General features: G+C 49.3%; 1 protein-coding gene across 1 annotated transcript in view; it reads right to left on the bottom strand.

Annotated features, from left to right (window-relative positions):
• The window catches only part of LOC119462558 (uncharacterized), a 181,919-nt gene that overhangs the window by 87,035 nt on the left and 69,459 nt on the right, over positions 1-25,425 (bottom strand). Inside the window, exons 3-4 of the mRNA XM_049672274.1 lie at positions 22,155-22,258; positions 13,165-13,367 (exon numbers count right to left, since the gene is read on the bottom strand). Of these exons, the coding sequence (XP_049528231.1) occupies positions 13,165-13,367; positions 22,155-22,258 (307 nt within the window). The remainder of the gene's footprint in view (positions 1-13,164; positions 13,368-22,154; positions 22,259-25,425) is intronic.

The raw sequence follows: 25,425 nt of genomic DNA, 5'->3' as shown, positions 1-25,425 counted from the left end.
CTCTACGACCCATTTCCCTCACATCTTGTGTGGGTAAGGTCATGGAGCACGTCATTCTCCGCCGAGTCACAAAACATGCAGAGCAAGAGCACCTCTTCCCATTCAATCAAGTCGAGTTCAGGCCGGCTATGGCCACGCAGGACGTACTCCTCATGCTGCAGGAGACGTTACTTAGAGTAAGGAGCAAAGATCTTGAAGCAATTCTAGCTCTCGACTTAGAGAAAGCTTTCGATACCGTAAGCCACGCTCATATACTACACGAGATTCAGGAGGCAGGCCTAGGTCGCCGCTTCTACGAATACGTCCGTTCTTTCCTAAGAACCAGAACGGCTACACTTAAAGTTGAAGATCTCAACTCACACACCTACAACCTAGGCCCGCGCGGCACCCCGCAAGGGTCGGTGCGCTCACCGTTTCTTTTCAATTTAGCCCTCAGACAACTTTCGCAAAAGCTGAAACATATCGAAGGCGTAGAGCACGCGTTCTACGCCGACAATATTACTATTTGGCGCAATGCAAGCAGCGACGGACAAATCGAAGCAAGCCTTCAGGAAGCAATTAATACTGTACAAAACATTTTAAAGCCCACGGGCCTCAGACTCTCGGCAGCTGAGTCCGAGTTGCTGCTTCTGCCACCGCAACACGGCCGCAACAACGGCGCACCAACTATACACCTCTCCACAACGGAGGGCTCGGATATCCCGATAGTGTCGTCGTTTCGAATTCTAGGCGTTACCCTGCAGGAGAATGGCAAAAACGACTTAACAGTCACACATCTCACCAAAAAAGCTGAGGCAGTCATTCACCTCACCCGACGCGTCGCTAATAGACACGCGGGACTCACAGAAGAGAGCTTACTACGCATTTTTCACGCGTTCTTAATGTGCCACGTTCACTACGTTGCCTGCGCTCACCCGTGGAGCAAAGGCGATGAAACTAAAGTGGACAACCTCATCCGAAAATGCACGAAACGAATACTTGGTCTACCCATGACGGCAAGCACGCAGCGCCTGCTAGGCCTTGGGGTACACAATACGTTCAAAGAAATCACCGAAGCACAAAGAATGTCCCAGCTCATACGCCTGTCCTCGACAGCTGCGGGCCGGGAACTCCTCTCACACATAAGTCTTCTTATCCCAACTCAAGCCAATGATCCAACACCATTACCGCAACATCTTCGTGCTAAAATCACAGTACTACCCTTCCCCGGGAATATGCACCCGGTGCATAATCATACTCGAAGAAGGGCACGCGCTCAAGCCTTACTAAAAGCGGCCTCCCACACGCGACACACGTGGATTTCGTAGATGCCGCTAAATACGCAGACAACCCCTACTTTGCGGCTGCTGCGGTTGCCCCAGACGGGACAGCCCTCAATGCTCTTGCCATACAAACAAAGAAAGCCTGCGAGGCCGAACAAGTGGCCATTGCCCTTGCTCTAGCCCTCCCTCAGCGCGACACAATATTATTACGATAACATCGAAAGATGTTGAAGAGACGAGCCGCCGCGCGAAAGACGACGAAGTGTGTCTGTGCTCTTGGTGCGAGCGATTGTGGGCCTGGCTGTCTGGCGTCTGTGTAAATAGCCTGTAAATAGCCTCTTTCGTCTGTGTCCTTCCACACGTAACATTCTGGTGGAGGTGCGGGGTATTCACAATTTGACCAGAACTGACAAAAAAAAGGGGGGGGGGGGGAAATGGTTCAGAAAAGTTTTTCCAGGCACTTGGTCTAGGGGGCCGCCTGCTTTTGACGAGCACTAACTTTCCTGTGTAATCCGTGGCACTCAGCTAAAAGGGCTCCGACAAACGGTGCTGGCGAGTGCCACACGAAACTAGGCCACTACCGGTTAGCACTGAAAGTGGTTAGCAGTGGGTCTGTAAAAGTGTGGTGATAGACACAATGCCAGAAATCTTGCGCAAACTCAAAGCACTAACCCCAATTGCTCACACCAGTGCAATTGCAGGCAGCTAGCCGCCACAAACCACACTCCCTGATCCAAGCACGACCGACACAACTCACACCAAAAATTCAAAGCAAGCAGCTCTCCTTCAAACGCGTGGTAAGCAAGACTTGAACATAAGTTCGTCCGCTGCTCTTGGTGCGAGCGATTGTGGGCCTGGCTGTCTGGCTTCTGTGTAAATAGCCTGTAAATAGCCTCTTTCGTCTGTGTCCTTCCACACGTAACAATATTTACCGACACCAAACCCGCTGCACTGGCATACCGCCGCGGTACACTATGCCAGGCGGCCTTAAGCATTCTAGCATCCGCTCAAATAAACGGATACAAGCACATCCACTGGTTCCCGGACATGAAGGCCTTAAGTACACTTAAGTAGCATCGAACTTTACGAGTGCGTCTTTTTGCACACTACGAAAGCTGCTACATTGCAATTGATAGCGGCGTGAAAACCTCAGTTTTAGGAAGCGCAGAAAAACAGGCATTCATTCTTAACCAAAATGTGAACGAATTCTAAATTTCCTCGACTATACAAAATTTATGAAGAATTTTTTTTCATAAGTTGTTCTTATACAAAAACACGGTTTTTCGTTTCTTCCTTCCGCACCTTGGCGCCGTTCAATCACTCCTCCCATATATAGGAGGAGTGATTATTAGACTCTTGTTTACTACTATTACTGTTATATTTTACTATTACTATCACTTACTGTTATATTACTACTATTACTTATTTACTACTATACTATTATACTGTTATTTATACTCTACGTAAACGATATTTTTTATATTCCCAGCTCGCCAAAGTTAGTCATGTACACCGATGATACCAATCTATTGTTACGTGTAACTGATAGGCAAGGTTATGTACACTTTATTTACAAGCAAGATAACGGAGGCCAAAATGGCGACGCTATATCAAGCGGGAACCCATCGTCTTTCTTCTCCTCAGTGTAGCCACACTGTGGCGGTGGCTGTTCCGTATCATTATCCCTGGCAGTAGAAGCACCGTCCCCCGTGCTCAAGCTCCGCGGTGAAACGTGTGTGGGAAAGCTTAAGTCTCGCCACGTCAACGATATCACTTGCAGCTGACGATGACGCTGAGAGATCGGCGGGGATGATTTCATATACGTGACATCGGTCACTTGCCGTACCACACGGTATGGGCCAGTGTAGCGCGACAGCAGCTTTCCAGAAAGGCCCACGCGGTGGATGGGTGACCAGAGAAGCACCAGAGAGCCCGTAGGAAAGTGCACGTCGCGATGGTGGCAATCATAGAGGTGTCTATGATGCTCCTGTGAGGCTTCAAGACGGGTGCGGGCGAGCTGGCGCACGTGGTCGGCGTGTGCGATCGCGTCGCGGGCGTATTCAATGGCAGAACGTGCGGGCGAGGGCAGCAAACTGTCCAAGCGCAGCGCGGGTTCTCGGCCATATACGAGATAGAATTGCGAATAGCCGGCGGTGTCGTGAGGCGATGAATTATACGCGAACGTCACCTATGGTAAATGAAGATCCCAGTCGGGGTGGTCGGCCGCAACGTACTTCGACAGCATGTCGGTGATGGTCCGGTTCAGGCGTTCCGTGAGGCCGTTGGTCTGTGGGTGATAGGACGTGCTGAACTTGTGCTTAGTCGAGCAGGAACGGAGGATATCCTCGACGACTGCCGAGAGAAAGCTACGGCAACGGTCAGTGAATAACTGGCGCAGAGCACCGTGCACTAAAATGATGTCGTAGAGAGGAATGTCAGCGACGTCAGTAGCACAACTTGTCGGGAGGGCTCTTGTGATTGCGTACCGCGTAGCGTAATCGATAGCGACGGTGACCCATTTATTTCCGGAGTCCGAGAGAGGAAACGGTCCAAGAAGGTCTAGAACAACACGGAAAAAGGGTTCGGGTGGGATGTCGATTGGCTAGAGACATCCAGCTGGAACTGTGGAGGGCTTCTTCCGGCGCTGACAGGGCTTACAATCGGCAACGTAGCGCCGCACGGAGCGGGCGAGACCCGGCTAAAAGAAGCGACGGCGTACACGGTCGTATGTGCGCGAGACGCCCAAGTGCCCAGCCAAGTGAGCGCGTAAAGTAGGCGGAAGACAGTCAAACGCAGTTGTGAAGGGATAGCAAGTAGAAGGTCAAGGCCGCGGGGATCTAAATTGTGGCGGTATAATGTCCACTCCTTGATGAGAAACATTCGCAGAGAGGCGTCACCAGGCGATGACTCCAGACGGTCGATGAGGACTCGTAACGAAGGATCGCGGAGTTGCTCGTTGCCAATTTGAAACAACTGGGACACAGAGAAAACGGAAGCAATGGCGTCCGCATCATCCGGTTCGTCGACGGGGTAGCGGGACAAAAATCTGCGTCCTTTTGCAAGCGTCCCGTCTTATATACCACGAAAAAGGTATAATCTTGTAGGCGTAAAGCCCAGCGAGCGAGTCGTCGCGTAGGGTCTTTGAGCGAGGATAGCCAGGAGAGAGCGTGGTGATCAGTGATGACACAGAATGGGCGTCCGTACAAGTATGGGCGAAACTTCGCAACAGCCCAAACAAGATCAAGCACTCGCGCTCTGTGATCGAATAATTGCGCTCGGCGGGTGATAGAAGTCGACTGGCATAGCCTCTAACGCGATCATGTCCACGCTGGCGTTCTATTAACACTGCTCCTATGCCGTGACCACTGGCATCAGTTCGAACTTCCGTTGAGGCAGACGGGTCAAAGTGGGCCAGGATTGGAGGCGTGGTAAGGAGAGTTGTGAGTTGCGAAAAAGGTGTGGCATGGTCAGGACCCCAAGAAAACAGGACGTCTTTCTTCAAGAGGTCGGTAAGGGGGTGTGCAATGGTCGCAAAAATCTGCACAAAGCGGCGGAAATAAGAGCACAGCCCTACGAAACTACGAACGCCCTTAGTAGACTTCGGGACAGGAAAGTTCGTAACGGTGCGAATTTTGGCCGGATCAGGTCGCACGCCTCTGGCATCCACGAGGTGTCCAAGGACGGATATTTGGCGGAGAGCGAAGTGACATTTTGTCGATTTCAACTGGAGACCGGACCCGGCGGAACACGTCAAGAATCGCTGAAAGACGGTCTAGATGCACGTCGAGTGTGGGCGAATAAATGATGACGTCGTCCAGATAGCCCAAACCCATAACTTCTCAAGCAAAGAGTTCATCATTGGTTCAAAGGTGGCACACCTCCACCAAATAATGTTACGTGTATCTGATGCCTAAGGCTATTTACACTTTATTTACAGGGAAGATAACGGAGGCCAAAATGGCGACGCTATATCAAGCGGGAACCCGTCGCCTTACTTCTCCTCAGTGCATCCATACTGTTGCGGCGGCTGTTCCGTATCAATATATTACATATATATCACAGCGTAAGTTGTTATGGGCACATTCCAGTAGCCGTTTCGGTTCGCGATGGTGTCCGTCTCCGCCACCGCTGTTGGGGACCGTAACCACTATCGCCGGAAATGCGAAAAAATACCTGGTTCCCGCCGGGATCAAACCCGCGCCCGCTGCGTGGGAGCCATATAATCTACCACTGAGCTACGCAAGCGCTTGCTATCGGGCAGCGGAAAAAATGCCCTATAAAAGCTTCCTAGGCAGGCCCACAGGCACAGATGACCCGAGCCTCCGCCAGTATGGTGATGCCATCTAGGTAAGGCACCTGCAAACTCACCGTGCGCAGGCGCAGATGACGAGATGTGACTCAGACGAGGCGCGCAATAAACGCGATTCCGATGTGAGATGTGCGTCACGTATTCTTTATAGCTCTTCGGTACACGTTATGGCGTTTCCTCGCAAGGTAAGAACCGCTGCTGAAGAATCGAACCGTAGAGCTATGTGCGCGGCTACAACCAGGGATCATCAGGCTCAGCAGACTGCTGTGCAGAGAGCATTACAAGCCGCAGCTCGCCATCGGCGCGGGGTGGACTGCAGATCTTTCTCGTCAAAACGAGGCGAAGACACTTTGTCGCGAAGACCCTGGTGTGCGTGGTGTCGCAATTGTTGCTACTCTTCAGGCGCTCCAGCAGCTAACGCTGTCACTGTGCTGCGTGTACCGCGCAGGCCTGTGACTTTTCGGGCAGCGGAAAAATGCCCTATGAACACTCCCGCTGACGACCCGAGCCTCCACCAGTATGGTGGCGCGATCTACTTAAGGCGCCTGCAAAAGCAGCGTGTGCAGGCGCAGACGACGAGATGCGATTCAGACGAGGCGCGCTATAAAAAAAACGCGATCCCCAGCCTCCGCGAGTATAGTGGCGCCATCTAGTTAAGGTGCCTCCAAACGCAGCGTGCCCGACATGTAAGTTGCAGTTGTAAGGTAGAATGTACTAGAATGCGGTGGTGTGGGACGAGCGGCTGGGGCGGCGCATGCATTGCAGTGAGGCGCCCGACGTGGAAAAATACTGTGGTGGCGCTGCGATCGAAGTGGATTTAGGGTGCCTCGATGCCCAGCGCTGGCATCGAGGCACCCTAAGTGGATTGGGCCGTATCAAGGTGGCGCCGTTGGAAACTGCTGGCGATATTGTTCGGCAGGGTCACTCGTACTACTTCGCGCGCTGGTATTTGCGTTCAGACCGCTCAAATGGTGTTCTTAATTGCATATGACATGTATTTATGTCTTAAGAATAAATCCCTTTAATTATGTTGTTTAATTTCTTTTATTTTTTCTGCTGCTCGGCGATTACGCGTACTTTGAGGTCGCAGTGTCGGCTTTCATTTCATTATGTTATTGTATGGTACAGTTCCCTTTGGAGAACAATTATTTTTCTTGTTCTTCAAGCAGCATGTATCTCTCGTGGGTATTGTTTCACATATAGTTTTCCATCAGTAGGTCTTGCGAAACGCAGACGAAGAAACATATGTAACCTTCCTGCTTGCCGCTTCAATCAAGTAAGGTTATCGCTCCATCCGGCGCCTTGTACTCAGATTTACGGGAAGCGTTGTTATAGATAAAAAAAGAGTGAACTGTAGTGCAACATTCCATTCAAGTTTCCGCCTTCCTCGCGTAAAGCGGAGTAGTTGGTACGGGGTCATTTATGGCGGTAAGATCTCGAGCGCCGAAAACGGTTGTAGTTAGTCCTTATATATGCTAATATTTGGCCGTAAGCCATACATGGATTTTTTTCCAGTTTATACTTCAAAAAAAGTAAAAAACAAGAAAGAAAGCCTGCCCTGTAGCCTAATTAGTGGCTATATAGTGGATAAGGCGTTGCGCTGCTTAACTGGAGCTCGCGGGTTCAATCCAGGTCGCGGAATTTGATGGGAACGTAATGGAAAGAGACTCGTGTACTTCTATTTAGGTGCACTTTAAAGAACCCTGGGTGGTGAAAAATAAACAGGGTGCCTCAAAATCATATCGTGGTTTTGCCGTGTAAAACCGAAGAATTTGTTTAAATTAAAAAAAGAGAAAAAGGCAGGTGGCTGCGTTCTTCGGCTTTTTTCTAGTGGTGTAAAAAATTATTCTCGAGTCTGATTTCCGAGAAAAACATGTTATGCTTATCCTATATTTCATACATCAATGTAATGCCGTTCACAAAATGTATGACGGCTCAACTCAACAGCTTGTATAGTATAAACGGCTGCTTTCAGTTATCCGGTGCACTATCCAAATGACCATAATGAAACAAATAAAGGAACGGCTTGTCTCACATACACGTAGATATATGTGCAGATCTGTTGCGTTCGTTGAAGAAGATAAGTGTGGTACCACATGGGGCACCCAATTTTAGTGGGTTGCAAACATTGTGAGACTGTAAAATAAAAAAAAAGCTTCTTTCTTTTTTATTTGCCTGAATCGAGTTAGCAGATTTACAGGCTGCCCCAAAACGGGGTGCTTATATTGAATGACAGCACAAAGACACCTGGCACTTGGTGCCATTCCCTGTATACGGCTGGAATATCACTACTAAAGCGTGGTCAGGCATGACAGAATTTGCACTGCCCGTCGAAAACTGCCCAAGGTCGACGAGTCCATTAACTTGTCCGTACTTGTCCATGGACAGATTTTCAGACAGCCTCATTTCGTTAACAATCTGCCACCATGCTCGGGCATTTCACAGCATTTTTCTTTCAGTGCTGAAAACACCCTTCTGTTGAAGCCGAAACCACTTCTAAATGAGCGCAGGTACCTCTGTAGGCAGGTCCGTCCAAGAAGCACCATGATCCCTTCCTTGTGCAGGTGCTCATAGAGGCGTTTGCTCTTCATGCGCATCAACAAGTATTAAAGTATCCACTCAGCCTTAATATTCATGCCTTTGGTGCTATTGCGCTTGCAGGCGTTGAAACACGCCATGACCTGTAGCTGCTGCTTCAATGGCAAATCTTTTATCTTTGATTTCAAAGTGTCATCTCTCAGTTTACGGTTTTTCCCCAATATACTTGAGCGTTGCTTCTGCGGTGACAATCTTTCCTTCGCCCTTTTCAGTTTTTGGACTTTAAGCTTGTATCTGTATGTACAGTTGCCAGAACCTTTGTTCTTCTTTCGTCTATATGAGAGATGATTCTGCAGCAGCTTTCTGCTGGGGTAGCAGCAGGGTACGCAGCAATCGTTTTCTTGGGAAGCGAAGCCACTGAACTTCAAGCTTAATTTCTTGCTGCCGCGGCTCTTCGTATTTGCTGTCGTTCTTACCAGCACACGTTCAAGCTTCCCACTTGCTTTAATTCCTTGACGCGGGACCATTTTGTCAACGTTCGTCGGGAGTGCGCTCATTTTCTCAATTGTGTGCAAAGTCTTCTTGTGTACCACTGTTCCTTGAACACAAACACTAGCGAGAATTTAACTGCCAGAAAACTGTACAAGGACAACCTTCCCTAGGGTGATATTGTGGCCATCTTTTCCGCAAACTGAAAACGCCGCAGTTTCTCGGCTATCGTTCATTGAATGCAGCTTCCATGATCTGTTGGTCAATGTGCAGGCCGTCACATCAATGTTTTCTTGAGTGGTTACAACAGGCGGATCACAACAAGCGCTGCTTTCATTGGCAAGTGATTCAGTGGAAATCTGTCTAATAGGGATGGTCGATGAATTATTTTATTCAATTAACGATTAATCGTTCATCGTTTTAGCCTTTAATCGATTAATCGCTTTCGATGCAGGGTTTTTCATAGAATAATCGATTAATCGAAATTTTTGCCGGGCACTTTTAAAAAGGCTGAAACGCAGTTATCTACTTTTGTAGGGTCCTGTTTCAATGTTTGAGAGGTGAAACCAAGTTTGAAACACACGTGTATGAACTTTTGATAAAGGTAATCTTTACCTTGTTCAAGACTAGTGGCTTTTGACAAGATAAACAATACATGTTATGAAATGGCACTTAGTCCAGAATGATAAAATTCGGCGACCCTACCACTCCGTGAATATGGTTAACCAGCGAAGCTGAAACGTGCAGCCCCGGTATTTATCACTGAATTGAATCCTAGGGTTCATTAAAGTATTTCTCAATTATGAGGTTACACACACGTTCGGCTGCGACGGAGAGAATTCCACTGACGGTATGCCCACAGTTCGCCGTTGTCGCTTGCGTTCGATGTCTCGAATTTGCTCGGCGGCGTTGTTAGCAGCATTCGCCCACCACTGCCACTTGCGAGTCTTCTAAATTAAATTGCTTCAAAAATTAAATCTGTCCATCACGTAAGACAATGATTGGCTGATACTGGCTGATACTGATATTGGCTGATAGCGCCGTAAACGCGGCCTCCCCATTACGACGAGAGAAGTGAAATTCTACGCTGGAATGATTAGCGGCTACGCAGCCAGCTATGGAAGCAGACGACGACTAACGCGGGAGCAGTGGCACGAGCGCATGCCGAGCACGAGCGCAGCTGGATGGGTGCCAACGAGCCAGGTGCGGAAGAAGACGACGTCACTCGAACCAGTGCTGATGATGATAATTTTGTGTACACATGCGATTTTGCCTAGCCATATACGATTTCGCCTATAGTAGGATACAAATTTAGAAACAGCAGTTGGCAAAAACGGTAGAGGGACCGCGCGGGGTTGTGTTACTCCGCCAGCCAATCACAGAAGCAAACAAAATCGTCGTCATGCGACGTTTTAAAATTGCGTCATACTTGATACGACTGTACGCGTCGTACTTGTACTTTCCACTATAATAGTTAAGTGAAAACGTATAAAATTACGCGTTTATAATTTTATTTTTGTGGTTACCGCCTTATTTAGGTAACAGGCAAACTTAGAAGTAGGAACTATTATCAGCCTCGCGGAGTAACAACAGTGGCTGGCGGTTATGTGGGCGTGGGCGGGGCTTCACTGCAGACTTAAGTTGTACCCGACTATAGACATATAAAGCGTCGCTTTAGTGAGGTACGTTGCCATATTGAATCTAAGTACAGTACAGTTAAAGAAGAATTAAGGAAAATAGCAAAAGTGAAAGGTGAAGTCCAACTGAAATATGCAGGAAATTGCAATGTACACAGGGGAAATGAAAGTCAGTGGTTTAGGATTTCTAAACACATAATCTTTTCTACAGAGCGAAGAAATGTCAATTGACTGGCATGTTTGGGTGAAACCGACACCTACTTTGAATGACACACAACGAGCATGCGAGAATATAGAACTCAATTGCTATGTCAAATACATGGTCTAAGCCACCCCGCATGCTGTGAAACATTTTTAGTGGACTGGCAGTGGTACTACGATCAATGACTGTGTAGCAATAGTGTGCATTGAATTGTGAGAGCATTTCAAGCCTCCGACTTCGCGCGGCGTGGTGGCGTGTGCGGCGGGGGGGGGGGGGGGGGGGGGGGGGGGGGGGGGTGAGGGGAAGCACTCGGCTCGGCATCACTCTGGACTCGGCAAGACAGTTGACAGTCGCTCCACCCCAGCCGCACAGACACTGCTCGTGGGCCGCCATTCCAGTACGATTTCAAAATTCTCGTGCCACTCCTGTCGAACTCTCGAAAACGATTATTCGAACAGGCCTAATCGATTAAGTCGATTAAATGAATGGTGGACATCGATGACGATTGATCGTTTCGCGGGATTCTTTAATCGATTAACCGTTCATCGGTATTAACAACCCTACTGTCTAAGTTCAGGTGCGCTTTCTTTTTTCGCGTATCTTACCGCCGACATCCCGTCGAAGTTTTGCTTCTTCTCTTTGCGGGAATGGTCTTTGATAGGTAAGCAGGCGCGCCAGGCAGTATTGAGGAAACAGCTTCGCTTCTTAGCCGCGGATATGCCTTCGGAAATTGTACAACCGGCCTCCTATCACATGAATGTAGTGACCTTCGAGGAACGGGTCCTCCGCTTGCACACCATCGAAAGCGGTTGAAGTTCTTTGTCAGCGCGGTTAAGTGCATGCTCGCATTTTTTGAACAGTTCTGGGTCACGCGGCGTTGCAAAAAGCGATATCTACTGCACTTGGCGTGCACGTTTGTAGCCGGACTTAAAATAGGGCGAAGCAAGCCCCTCCTGGTCTTTTTCGGCGTAGCGCCATTTTCACTCGGTCCTGGATCCTAAGGAGCTTGACACTGACTAGTGTTATACACGGTATTCATTCCACTTCCTAAACATTGAGGTAAATGATGAAATAACGGTGCAATATCACGGCTGCGAGTGCAGCTCAGCGTGCCGACTTCGACTTAGCAGACAATATAATGACCATTTTTGAGGTGAGCTGATTAAAACAAGAGACATCACACGTTTGTAATGTATTTCAACGTATATTTCCCACTTTATTTCAAGTTTTAGTTAGAGAAAAAGTATTTGAAATATTAGAGGCAGGCCATAACAGCAGTCTGAGTAGCAGACGACGCGCGCTTTGCGACAGACCTCCCACCGCAGCGCCACTCTTTCTGTCATAAAGCGGAGAAGCAGTGAACTACGCCGGTCGGCACACCAACCAATCTAGCAAGCGTAGCGTGGCGGTGCCTGCGAAAGCTGAGAAATGTTCACTCACTTTGCGCAGCTTAGTGGCAAATATTCAGTGTCCCAATTTATTTAGGTGATGATTGAAGAGCGTCACGTACCCAGTGGAGTTATGGCGCAGCTCGCTAAAGCGTTGGCGAGAAAGGCGTTCATTGAAAAGCGCATATACTAGTGCATTTGAGGCGAAGCCTGCTGATGCGTTGGGTTTCTGTCCTTCAGGAAACCGTGTGACGTGTTTCGATACCACTCAACATAGGAAAAATTTAAGGATCGTTTTCGTCCATACAGAGTGGCACATTCCCATTGGCCCATACATAGTTATCCAAGTTAGCGTCAAATGCGTTCATCGAAAAGCGGCAAACACCTACTGGCACATGCCCATGGGTCACTGCAGTGACCCAAGTTGGCATCAAAGAGGTTTATCGAAGACCAGCGCAGACCATTTGCCACGTATACCCAATACTCCAAGTGGGTGTCACTACAGTTTCTTCGAACAACGGTATTTACCCAGTCCCGCATTTACAGTGACCTATGTGAGCTTGCAAGAGGTTCATTGAAGATCGGCACGTATGCACGCATTGCCACTTGCTCAGTGATCGACGTTGGCCCGATGGTTGGTTTCGAACCTTGTTCCCTGAGCACCGATGTGCTGTCCATTCGACCACGGACTACCAAGCGACCCAGGCAGGCGCAAAAATGGTTCGATACAAACGTACGGAGAGTGCGTGAAGTCCCATAAGAAGGGTAACGCGGTAAAGTGCATATTCAGACAATCTTGCCCTAATATTAATTCAAACACGCAGGGGATTCAACCGGACAACTCGATGGCACAGCGTGCTCAGGGGGGAGCTCGAGAAAAAAAAAACGGCTGCAGGTGATACGGTGTGTTTCTGCATCGCTTCAATGCTATTCGCATTAGCATCAACAGTCATTCGGAGATGTTTTCTGCCAGAATTTTTGTTTGTTATTGAAGAGTGGCACATACCTTGTGGCACAAGTGACCTAGGCTGGTGTGAAAGAGGTTCATTCAAAAGGGGCACGTACCCTTTCTGAGAGGCCAGTGAACAATATCAGTGGATGGTTGGTTTAAAGCCCTGCTCCCTCAGTCTAGCAACCCTATGCTCTACCAATTAGACTACGTTCTGCCCTGGGATCTAAATATGCGTGGGTGGGGCAAAGTTGTGACACGCAAACATAGATAGGCACGTTTGTAACGGAAAGTGATGATGATAATGTATGGTGTTTAATGTTATAACGGAAGTGTGTGTAGTATCATGACCATGGCAATGCAATGAAAAGTTCGAGACAGCCGCCTTACCCGGTCATGTGAAGGTTGGCTACGAAGCTGTAGTGAGATATCTCAATTCCCTTTGCGTGACCAGTTGTTCCAGAAGAGTAGAAGAGGGCAACCGTGGTTTTCTTCGTGTCTTCTATTGGAACTTCGTGAAAGTCTTCCTCTTTTAGTTCAGCAAACTTTGTAACGGAAATAAAGCCATCCGCCTCGCCTGTAACAAAAAGACCCTAGAAAGCCCACGGAAAAAAAATAATGCCTTTTTTCTCTGCTCAAACATGTCTGCTAAAATTTGCGACTATTTACAACCAACACACAATGAACACTATTAAAAGATATAAGAAATTAGCTATGATTTAAATGGAAGCGCATAAAATAACTAGGAAAAGGGAAATGAAAGTGGAAATTCCGCACTGGTGTGATCCGAACCCACAACCACTGGATTGCGCGCGCGTTGCACTACGTGTGATGTGGATGGACCCATGCGCCTGGTGTGTAGCGGTGGCGGGACGCCAGTACCACCCGGACCATTCAGAAACGCTAGCGCGACCTTCCTCTCCAGGTTATCTACTTTCACTCCACTGGTACTACCCAACTGAGACTAACTCTGAGCGCACCTCGCCTCTCGTAAGGCGGTTAGATCACAAAAAAACTAAAAAGACTTTGCAAAGTAGGTCAATGCTCTTCGCTCTAAGCAAACAGAGCACTCTCACGTAAACGAGGAGAGTGCTTGATTGAACTGTTCAAAAAAAACTTTGTTGGTCCCCACAAAGGTTCTTGCCCCGCCGTCGCTTGAGTCAATGGCTACGTAAGTTTGACGTCAAGAGATTGGAATACAATTAAAATGTAATGACATTGTTAATGTTATTAAGTTAATGCGCTTCAGTGTTGAGTCACTGAACGAGACAAAAGGGTGCGAGAAATGCAGCATTAAAGTCAGGTGCGCACGTCCAACCAAAGAGAAGCCATCCGAAAAGAAACACACAGAAGATAAGCACTGAAAGTTATCAAATGTATCGTGTCACGTGAGAGCGACTTGCAGCTTATTTGCTGTATTTGACACGCAAAATGCCCACCAAACCATGTTTGTACTTGTTGCAGGTAACTGTAGAATGTTGCAGGTAACTGGCAATCCCGCATTACTTGGGGTTCAGCAAAAGTTACTGGGAGGATTTAAGCAGAAGAAAATCACTGTCGCCAGGTTTGCTAGTTCATGAAACTAGCCTGTAATGCTGCTTCTGTTTCTGCCAGACAGTCACCTAATACTGCGAACACAAGCAGTGACCTTTCGAATGATCTTCGAGGGTCATCGACAAGCGTATCACTCGAATCGACTGCATAGGCCAGTGCGCAGAACATTTTTAGTGCGTAGACTATTTATGAAGACAATGGCAGTAGCGCACCCTAGATCTCTGCCAGGGAGGGGTTGACAGTTTGCTAATACCATCTAAACAGCACTAATTTCGATTTCTTCACGGGAAATTGTCAGAAAATGCGCTTTTTGCGAGTGTGCAGACGATTGCGCGTCTTACATCTTAGTTGCTGTACTCAAATGCGCAAGGAAAGACAAGGGGTGAAACAAAAGGGGGGGGGGGGGGTTAAGTTGGCCTCAGGGGGGGGGGGGGGGGGGGTTAACAGTACTCTTAAGTTTCTTGATACTAAGATTGTTTTTAGATCGGACAAAATCTGTTGGTGCTATGAACCGCGAAGTAATAAGCCGATTTTGCCCTATGCCTCGGCACATTCTAAACTGGTAAAAAGAGGAATCATCAATTTATGTGTTTTCAATGCAGTTAAGAAATCGTGTTCACATCAGATGCAATCAAGTCTTCTCTACCAGGTTGAGCGATTGTTACAAGCTGGATACCCGTTGCATGTGCAGTGTTCTGTTGCAGAATCTTTGCTCCGAAGATTGCGCATGGAGATTAATCGGTCACAGGTTTAATCCCCCAACACGCATCAGAAAGTGGCTGTCATCCCTTATATTCATGGGCTGTCACATAATGTCAAAAAGATTGTAGGCCGCTCTAAAGTTAATGTTGTGTTTTCGGCACCACAAAAGCTCATTAAATTCTGCAATCAGAGGTACGTTCGCAATCAAATAGGCTACAATAAGCAGCACAAAGACCCTTTCGTTCACTGTACTACTAATGTAGTCTACAGTATCCCGCTGACATGTGGCAAGCTATACATAGGGCAGACGGGGAGATGTTTGAATGAACGTTTGAAAGAACACGCGCTAAACGTAAAGAAAATGGCACGTGATAGTTGTTTGGCGATGCACTGCAGTTCCTGTCAATGTAAACCTCTTTTTGAAAAGTGTGCTGTTGTCAGCAGAAGTGACCATAGGCTCATCCGTGAGATAATAGAAGCTGAAAAGATATCTTCATTAGGCTCAGCCTGTATCAGCACACCTTCCGTACACCTGTCCGATAAAGAGCTGTCATTTCTTAGAAAGCATTGTGCGCATGTGCATCGGTAATGGTGAACATAGCATAAACACGTGTTGTAGTTACTAGGCGACGCATGGTGACGTCATTGCCAGGTGTATGTTTTGCGGCGTACACTCGACGAACCATCCTCGAGCTTAAACAGCTTCCCAAGTTCACAGATGTATGTGCCATTGCGCTTGGGACCTTTTCTACACTACTCCAGTACCGGCCCACATTTCGGGCGTACACCATCGGACTACCTCCCGGTTAACAGCTTCGCTGTTAATAAATTCTACAGCTTCACGTAGTAAACACATGATCTGATAATGAGGCACGCCGTAGTGGTCGACTCCGGTTTAATTCTGACCACCTGGGGTTCTTTGCCGTGCACCTAAATCTAATCAGACCAGGTTTCTTGCATTTCGCCCCCGTCCAAACGCAGCTGCCGTGGCAGAATCAAACCTGGAACCTCGAGATAAGCAGCGGAATGCCACAGCCACTGCACTACCATGGCTGGTATCGGTCGTCGTCATTCCGTCTCTGTCAGTCCATCGTTGTCAATCCATTTCGGAAGGACATTTTGTCTTCCTCTTGCCTCTTCGTCACACTTGTATTTGCCTCCGTCGTAACCGTTACATGCCAGCTTCTTGTAGTTGTTGGTATACACACTCGCATCGCACCGAAGTGGGCGCCTCAGTATTTGTAAAATGTGAAATGGTTGCTTGAGTTGGACATTATTCCCCAATGAATTCACTTTAACTTACAGCTCTGAAAAGGCATACTTTTTCTGTAATGGCAACCACAACATTGGCGCAATAAAATGTTTATACAATCCATATTCAAAACCTATGCACGTTTTCTTCGACACAGTTAAAAACACGCTTGAAAGAAGTATTCAAGCTGTATCAAGAGGAAAGGTATCCGAATCTCCGGGACTTGAAATTTGTATGTGACTTTGTCTCGTTGAGCAAAATACAGTAAGCATTATAGTGCAAATGCTGCTTTCAGAATTATGTGCATAATACCAACGCAATCTTCACTAGTATTGTCAGTAGTAATAAAGGACAAGAGTTGGTATTCAGCGTCTTCAAGCTGTGAAAAACGACCCTTATCATGGCCGAGTAGTTAAGGAAGACCCGGATCATGACAAGTAAGTTTGAGGACTAATTTTGGGCGGCAAATGAGAGTCTCCCATCGCCCCTTTCCACAACCCCCACTAGAACCCTGAACCATGTCATACGATTTCACGGAATTCTTATTTTACCACAGCAAATACCCTATTACAAAACTCATAAACTTGTGAGAACTACAAAGCATCGATAGGTATTTATTCCGACTTATTTACTCTGCCGAACGCTAACATCACGTTGCACAGGCGCCTTACTATGCATAGGCGCCTTAGTATAGGCGGTGAATGTCCAACCATCGAACACCAACCACCGTCCACGAAAATGGGCGAAAGAGGCTAAAAACCTCAGCATAGTGTTTACTTGAGCTGGTTAGGTGCACATAGCACGATAGGTTTCTAGCAGAGAGCACTGACAAAGTACTGGCCAGTGTATCGATTGAAGAAGATTTCCTTGGAGCGACCCTTTTTATACTCTGCTTTGTCTTGTTTCTACCGAGCGACGAACATGCGAAAGTTCAAGGCCTAGTGCGTCTCCGGCTCCTCCGCTTCATTGCACTCATACGAGCTCCGGGTGATGCCCTCTAAAAGGAGAGAACATCATAGCACTTGGTACCCGGATAAGTTGTTTCTTATTCTCTAGGCTACGCGTGCTTTAGAAGCCGCACCCGAACTCGCTAAGGGTTCCAGGTTTGGTCGTTTGGAGTGGTTCCAGATTGGTCGTTCAGTGTTCAGTGTTCGTTCACTCACGCGATGGCGACGCGGGAGCCTTGTATATATATCCCGCTTTCATTGACGTCACGGCTTATCTTCACCTCTGCACAAATTTGGCATCCAATCCGCACGGCGCGGTGACGTCATGGCTAGGCAGGCGAAGCGATGCGAGGCCAGCGCACGGCGTGGAGACCTCATGGCTAGGCAGTTGAAGCGATGTGGCGCACTCGATGACGTCATGTCGTGGCTCCGCAGCTGTCGCGAGGCGTTGCTAGGCGACGCATGTGACGCAATCGCTCGGCGAGGTTTTTTGGTGCACGATCTACGGACTAACCTGCAGCTTAAACAGCTTCGCAGTTAAAAATTAAGCAAGTTCTACACGTCTCTAAAACGTGAAGGCGAAAGCCTGATTGCATCGGAGCGCATGTCAGAACTCACAGAAATCGCTACACCTACTGGTAGTGGGCCAGTGCCGTCAGCGCCTTCACAGAGGGAGGGGCCGTATGGGAACGCTGGCTTGGAGCCAGCTGTGGAAGACGACGACGAACGCGCGAACAGTGGCACGAGAGCGTCTCTGTGACCACGTGACATGTGCAATCAGGCACGCACTAGGCCATAGCCTCCTCTATAGTATAGAGGAGGCTATGACTAGGCACAACCGTGCAGCAGCCGTGGCTTTAGGGAAGCGTGCTCGTCTCGCACCGCGGACGCCCGGGTTCGATTGCCACCCAGACCGAAATTTACCACATTTTCTTCTCAAAGCCACTAATCTACTTTGTTTACAGGGACCTCCCTGAGAAATGTGACGTCAATCCAAGCATTTTTACACGTGTTTTTACTCTTTGCGTAGTCGGCCATTTTTCATATTACAGTGAAACCTGCGTACGCCTAGGCGAAACAAAAAACCGGTCGCCACATGTTTAGATAAAGGTCTCCATTGGCTGCGCTGTCAGTTACGTCGTTCCTTACATCGCACCCAAGCACGCGCGCCATTTGCAGCGCCGTTAGTGAGGTCGTTCTCTGCGTCGTGCCCAAGCACGCGCGCCAAGTGCCGCTCGAGATACTGCCGCCGAAAGCGGGCGTTGGCCCCGGCGAACGCGTTCCCGCCATTGCCACGTTGACGCTGCTCTGCTCGCAACGCCGCTTCCTCTGCTCGCCGTTGTCGCATGCGTTCGATATCTCAAGTTAGCTCGGCGTCGTGGTTAGCAGCATCCGCCCGCCACTGACGCTTGCGTTCCACTAGAAACACAAACATGTAACCAATAATTGAGAAACGCTTTAATTCACAGCTGCTCAGGCTATCAGGCACCCCGGCGGGCCGCAAGATACTCGACGAGATGAGCCTCTACCCTGTCGACCAGTGCAATATGCACCCCACACAATTCCCCGCAATATGCACCCCGCACACAACGTCGACAGACGTCGGGCCAGGGGTAGAGCTCTACTCGAACATGTCCGTAACAACCACATTGAGGCAAGCTTCGTGGATGCCGCGGCATACGTCCAACAAAGGCGTTCGCCGTCTCCATCGTCGACTCTAATTCCAGGATCACTTGCTGCGCCACAGTACGCACTTCGAAGCCCTTGGTAGCCTAAAAGGTTGCAATCGCGCTGGCTGTGCTCGATGGTCGCAGAGAGGCAATATATAGCCATTCCAAGGCGGCCATTAAGGCCTACCAAACCGGGATGGTCTCCCCTCAGGCCCTTCGCATTCTCCAACGCTTGAAAAGTATCTCTCGGCATTTTCTCATTTGGTTTCCCACTCACTTGCGGTCGACTGAGGGCTCTTCGCGCAGAGGGCGCCTGAGGCCGCGCGAGGACTCACTGACCGCGCCGCCTCCGCAGTCCCCCTAACCCGAGGGGAACCATTGCTCACGTATAATGATATCACCAAGCATTACTATCTGTCAAGACGGGTATTCCCCCTCCCACACCCTGCCTTATGCAGGGCGCGGGCACTGACCCTTCGACTTTTACAAGCTCGTGCGTATCCTAACCTTGCGATTCTTCACGCTATATACCCCGAAAGGTATCTCAGTGCGGACTGCCCTGCCTATGGAATAACGGCAACATTGAACCATGTGTTGTGAGAGTGTGAAGCCATCGGCTCCGCCTTCAGCGAGGATAGGTGGGCTGTGCTTTGGGGCAGCCCCGAACTCAACGACCAAACCCTGGCCGTTCAGAGTGCCCGCGATCGGGCCGTCAAGCTCGGCTTGGCGGTCCCTACGTGGGACTAGTCGGGAGGCGCGGGGTCTCCCCTGCGTCTTCTCTGGACCTAAATAAAGTTATTTCACTCGCTCACGCTTTAACACAGCGTCGGGATTAACCCACTGCTAAACACCGGGGCCACACGTTTGAGCTTCGCTGGTTAACCATCTGTATGGAGTGCTTGGGCGGGGTTTTTTTTAAAGACAGCGACAAAAAACAAGGACAAGGGCGAACACGGGACGAGCGCTGTTACGGGACGGCGCTCGTCCCGTGTTCTCCCTTGTCCGTGTTTTTTGGCGCTGTTTTAAATATGAATGATCCGACCAACTAGCTCGCACCCAAACCCTTTTGAGTCGGCCATTTTAAATGCGAAACATTTCTTGCCGGCGGCTCTGTCCGTCCTTCCGTCCCGCGTCCCACACCCCCACAGCGAATGGGCGTCCCCTCCCCCTCTCTCTCCTCTCCTACGCTCCCCTTTTCTCTCCTCTAGGAATCCTGTACGGAGCGGCGCCCGCGTTCCACACCCCCACAGCGCATGCGCTTCCCCTCCCCCTCTCTCTCCTCTCCTATGCTCCCCCGTTCTCTCCTCTAGGAGTCCGGAGCGGCGCGCACGACAAGTGGTGCGACAACTGCATACTCCGCTGGGGGCGCCACGGTAGTTCCGCGGTATTAAAATGCCGGAGCGCGCCCGCCTCATTCTCTCTCCTGTGCAGCGCCGTGATGAGCGCTCGGGCCGCTTCCGCGAAACCATCTCCCGCTCAAGCTGCATACTCCGCTGGGGGCGCCACGGTAGTTCCGCGGTATGAAAATGCCGGAGCGCGCGCGCCTCATTCTCTCTCCTGTGCAGCGCCGTGATGAGCGCTCGGGCCGCTTCCGCGAAACCATCTCCCGCTCAAGCTGCATACTCCGCTAGGAGCGCCACGGTAGTTCCGCGGTATGAAAATGCCGGAGCGCGCGCGCCTCATTCTCTCTCCTGTGCAGCGCCGTGATGAGCGCTCGGGCCGCTTCCGCGAAACCATCTCCCGCTCAAGCTGCATACTTCGCTGGGGCGCCACGGTAGTTCCGCGGTATTAAAATGCCGGAGCGCGCCCGCCTCATTCTCTCTCCTGTGCAGCGCCGTGATGAGCGCTCGGGCCGCTTCCGCGAAACCATCTCCCGCTCAAGCTGCATACTCCGCTGGGGGCGCCACGGTAGTTCCGCGGTATGAAAATGCCGGAGCGCGCGCGCCTCATTCTCTCTCCTGTGCAGCGCCGTGATGAGCGCTCGGGCCGCTTCCGCGAAACCATCGCCCGCTCAAGCTGCATACTCCGGTGGGGGCGCCACGGTAGTTCCGCGGTATGAAAATGCCGGAGCGCGCGCGCCTCATTCTCTCTCCTGTGCAGCGCCGTGATGAGCGCTCGGGCCGCTTCCGCGAAACCATCGCCCGCTCAAGCTGCATACTCCGGTGGGGGCGCCACGGTAGTTCCGAGGTATGAAAATGCCGGAGCGCGCGCGCAGCATTCTCTCTCCTGTGCAGCGCCGTGATGAGCACTCGGGCCGCTTCCGCGAGACCATCTCCCGCTCAAGCTAACTATCTCCCCGCTGCTTCGCATCCACACATGGTTGCCTTTAGCGGGATATGGAGTAATGTTTTTCCTCACGGTGCAGTTTCGCCAAGGTCACGGCAAGGTAAACACAAGGGTACCGCCAAGGCAAACGTCAACATAGACACTCAAGCCTTTCGCCTTAAGAAAGAAATGCTGACATTCCGGGACGCAGTTATTTACCATTTCGAATAATTTCTTCTAGCCGGGGCCATAAATAAACGTGCTCTGCGACGCAACCAGTCGTCGGGCGCTCCGAACAGACAGCGCTCACGCGCTGTAACCGACGACACGGCAAGGAGGCCCTCCTTTCGCCGTCCCTGTGCCACTAGCTCTGCCAGCAACCACATGCGGCGCCCCGCGGAGCTCGCCCGCTCCCTCTCGTGTTTCCCCTGAGCGTAAATGACCCTGTACATCAGTACGCGAAAGGTCTTCTATAGGATTGCCGAAGGATATGGCCGCAGAAACTAAATTTATTCGTGATTAAGACGCGCAAACTGAAACGAATGATTGCAATGGAGAGTTCGCAACGCCAAGTTTGAACCACAGTCTTGAATTTTAAGCTATGCATTCATGGGTTAAGATGGAAATTAGCTTTAGCGCGGAATGCCTGGTCCGTTTTTTTGGCTCGCGAGAATGCAGAGAGGAGCCGTGAGCGTTTCAACGTGTGCACGAAAATGTTGTGCCGTAATTAGCTGCATTTATTGCGTGTTCACTGGTTAATTTTACAGCGAAGCTGCTTGCCCGGTCGGGCAGGAGCACAGTGCAGGCACTGTGCTCCTAAGGCACGCAACTATTACCCCTATTAAAGACACCATGCCATCTATGCAAGGAGAATACACATGTAACACTTTCTGTTTTCCTTTCGGTTTCATGCTCACGCCATCATAGAGGGTGTAAATGCTCCAAGTGAATGAATACGCAAAACCCGAGAGTTGAGAAAAAGCACTGTACCTTGAGGTGAAGTTTGGAGTTGATTGCCATTGCCTTCGGTACTAATTCTTGATTTGTGAATATATGAGTTGCTCCACCGTCACTCATTTGGAAAAGAAGTTCGTCTGAAAATCAGCACAAGGAAGCACTCAGTGCATTAATTAGTCCTTGCTTCAGCGCCGACATCACTGCAGATAACAGCTAACAACCTGTTTCGAGAATAGTGGTGGCTAGGCCAGTTGTTTATCGGACAATATAGAAACTACGCAGAAAATGAGGGTACAGCAGTTGGTCACTGATCTTACCGAGTGTTCTGGCCTGTCTTAGTAACTGCTTAAAGGGTGTGTAAATTCAAAACAATTTTCTGGGGCAACAGTTCAAGAGAATGGTTAGAGATTTGGTAACGGAAAACGTCTGTTTAAGATAGATATTGGTTCATAAAAAAATAGCATAGCTTGCACTGGAGGCGCAATGCTAAAGAGACAGTGGAGCTGATGGGCACCTTGCTAGTCCTGGCTTTTGGGCTAGGATATAAGCACTACCAAGTCATCTCCCAGCATTTTCCAGAATTTATTGATTATTAATAGATTATTGATTATATAATCATTGGCTATAGATTGGCTATCACAAGGTATTGACCACGTATTTGGGCTAGGATAAGCACTACCAAGTCATCCCCAGCATTTTCTGGAATTTATTGCTGATTGATTGATCGATTATCGATTAGCTATTTTTTGCCTATCGATTGAGTATCTATGACTGAATAAGCTTAAGTAGTCCCAACTAGAGTACTGCACGGGCTGATTTTTTCAGCCCGGGCCCGGCCCAGGCCCGACCAAACGTTTTATGGCGAGAACCGGGCACGGTCCCGGCCCGGAAATAATGCACGTTACCCGCCCGGCCCGGCCCGCGACCCCTTTAACTTAGGCCCGAGCCCGGCTGGAAACCGTCCCCGAGACGAAAAAAGATCACCGAGCGGCATTAAAATAAATAAAATAAAGAGGAGAATGAATGAAATTTATTCTGAAGGCATAAATACATGTCATATGCAATTATGAACACCATTTCAGCGGTATGAACGCAAATACCAGCGCGCGAAGTAGTACGAATTACCCTGCCGAGCAGTATCCCCAGCTGTTTCCAACGGCGCGGCCTTGATGCGGCCCATTCCATTTCAATCGCAGCGCCGCCACAGCATTTTTACACGTCGGGTGCCTCACTGCAAAGCATGCGCCGCGCCAACCGCTCGTCCCACTCAACCGTAGCGCAGCCACGACCGATCGTTAGCGCAGCGCATGGATGGAGTAAATCGAGAAAGAAAGCTTCTCGTTCATCCATGGTGCAGCGTAATGCGCTGCTGCTAGGCGGCCGGTTGAGAAAGAGCATGCGTGCAATCATGGATGGGCGCCGCGCCATATTTCAGCTGCGTGATTGATATCTTACCAGTCATCGTTTTACCAATTCGCCTTTGAAGAATCCGCAAGTCGCGAAGGCGCTAACACCGCACTGAAAGCATTATTACATTGATTTAGGTAAGGAATACAATGGCATCCTTTGGTTAGAGGCGACTTCGGTCTTTCTAGACTTTTACATTGTGTTCAATCAGCGCAAAATACGACGGAAGAAGAAAAGGGAAGTACACAGGAGTAGCACTGCTAGTTTCCAGCTGCGCTGGGGCAACAGATTTTTCAGAGTCGAGACGCGCGAGGATAACTCGCTGCACGTTACATGCACACCACCAGAAAGTCCGATCCTGGCCCGGGCCCCCGTCAAAATACCCGAGCCCGGCCCGGGCCTGGGTCAAAAAGCACATTCCGTTCCCGAGCCCGGCCCGACTTCGTGAGAAAACTGCCCTACCCGGCTCAGCCCACGGGCCGGGCCGGGCCCGGGCTTTCGGGTAAGCCCGAGCCCGTGCAGTGCTCTATATATTCCCAACCATACTTAGCTAGACTTAGCCAGACTCAGCTTCGCTAGTTCACAGGCGTATGTCATTGCGCTTGGACCCTTTCTGCAGAACCGCCAGACCGGCCCACATTTTGTGTTCTTGAATCACGCAACAACGGCCGGCTTCAACAGCTCCGCCGTTAAAAACGGGCGCATGTCGAGTCTGTATCAGCAATCTATCACAACAGAAGGAGACGCTTAATGCAAATATGTTCTAGAACTGTAAACACTTTCAGATCCGTTCCCCCATTCTGCAAAAAAAAAAAAAATGATGCACACACAACTTCCAGGAATGTCGTCCCAATATCCTGCTGCTATCCACAAAATGATTTACTGAGTGCGTAGGAACAACATTGTTAAAAGCGTTGTCAGTAAAGGGTTGAAAATTGCTTTGTCAAAGTGTTGCTAACGCGTTTTTTGCTGTAAAGGTTACGGTACCGTGGCTGCACAGAGATAAAAGGGAGGGATTCCGTGTATCAAGAAATGCGCACGAGCACTTTCTGAAGAGGGAGAAAGAACAATGTGGAAAAATTACGTGTGATATAGCGGTCAATGTGAGAGAAATGCGTCAGCATTACCTTGCACCGCTTTGACGCCCCGGATTCATGATTTAAACCGATATCTCTGCATTGAAAAGTGCTGTTCAGGAGCGCACACGTATTGCTTATTCGAGGAGTGAAGTGCAAGTGACGGTGGTGCGGAGCAGACCACTGTTAGCTGCAGAATGCATGTCATCCTCATCAACCAATATTTATATCCCCTGCAGGACGAAGGCCTCTCCCTGCGATTTCCAATTACCCTTTCTTGCGCTAGCTGATCACAACATGCGCCTGCCAATTTCCTAACTTCACCAGCCCACCAAGTTTTCTGCCGTCCTCGACTGTGCTTCCCTTCTCTTGGTATCCATTCTGTAACTCTAATGGTGCACCGGTTATCCATCCTACGCATTACATGGCCTGCCCAGCTCCATTTTTTTTTCTCTTAATGTGAATTAGAATGTTGGCTAGCCCTCAGTGGCGTACCAAGTTTTTCTCGAGAGGGGGGGAGCAGACATCTGACTCTCTCTTTCTTTATATATATATATATATATATATATATATATATACATATACATATACAGGGTGTTACAGCGAACACTTTCAAAAATTCTTAAAGGTTGCCTGTGGCACATAGCACAATTCAAGTTCATGAGCTGGTCTACTTGAAGAGGCGGACATTACTTGCTCAAGAAATTGAAATGCATAATCGAATAATTAACAGAAATTCGCTCATTAAGTTTTTAACTAATAACCTGATGGCCCATATTGCAATTTGCAAATTGTAGCCATGAAGTTTACAAGGCATTTCT

Source organism: Dermacentor silvarum, chromosome 8, assembly GCF_013339745.2.
Source record: "Dermacentor silvarum isolate Dsil-2018 chromosome 8, BIME_Dsil_1.4, whole genome shotgun sequence".
NCBI classification, from domain to species: domain Eukaryota; kingdom Metazoa; phylum Arthropoda; class Arachnida; order Ixodida; family Ixodidae; genus Dermacentor; species Dermacentor silvarum.
Note: the sequence above shows the minus strand (reverse complement) of the source record. Positions and strands in the feature narration are given on the sequence as shown.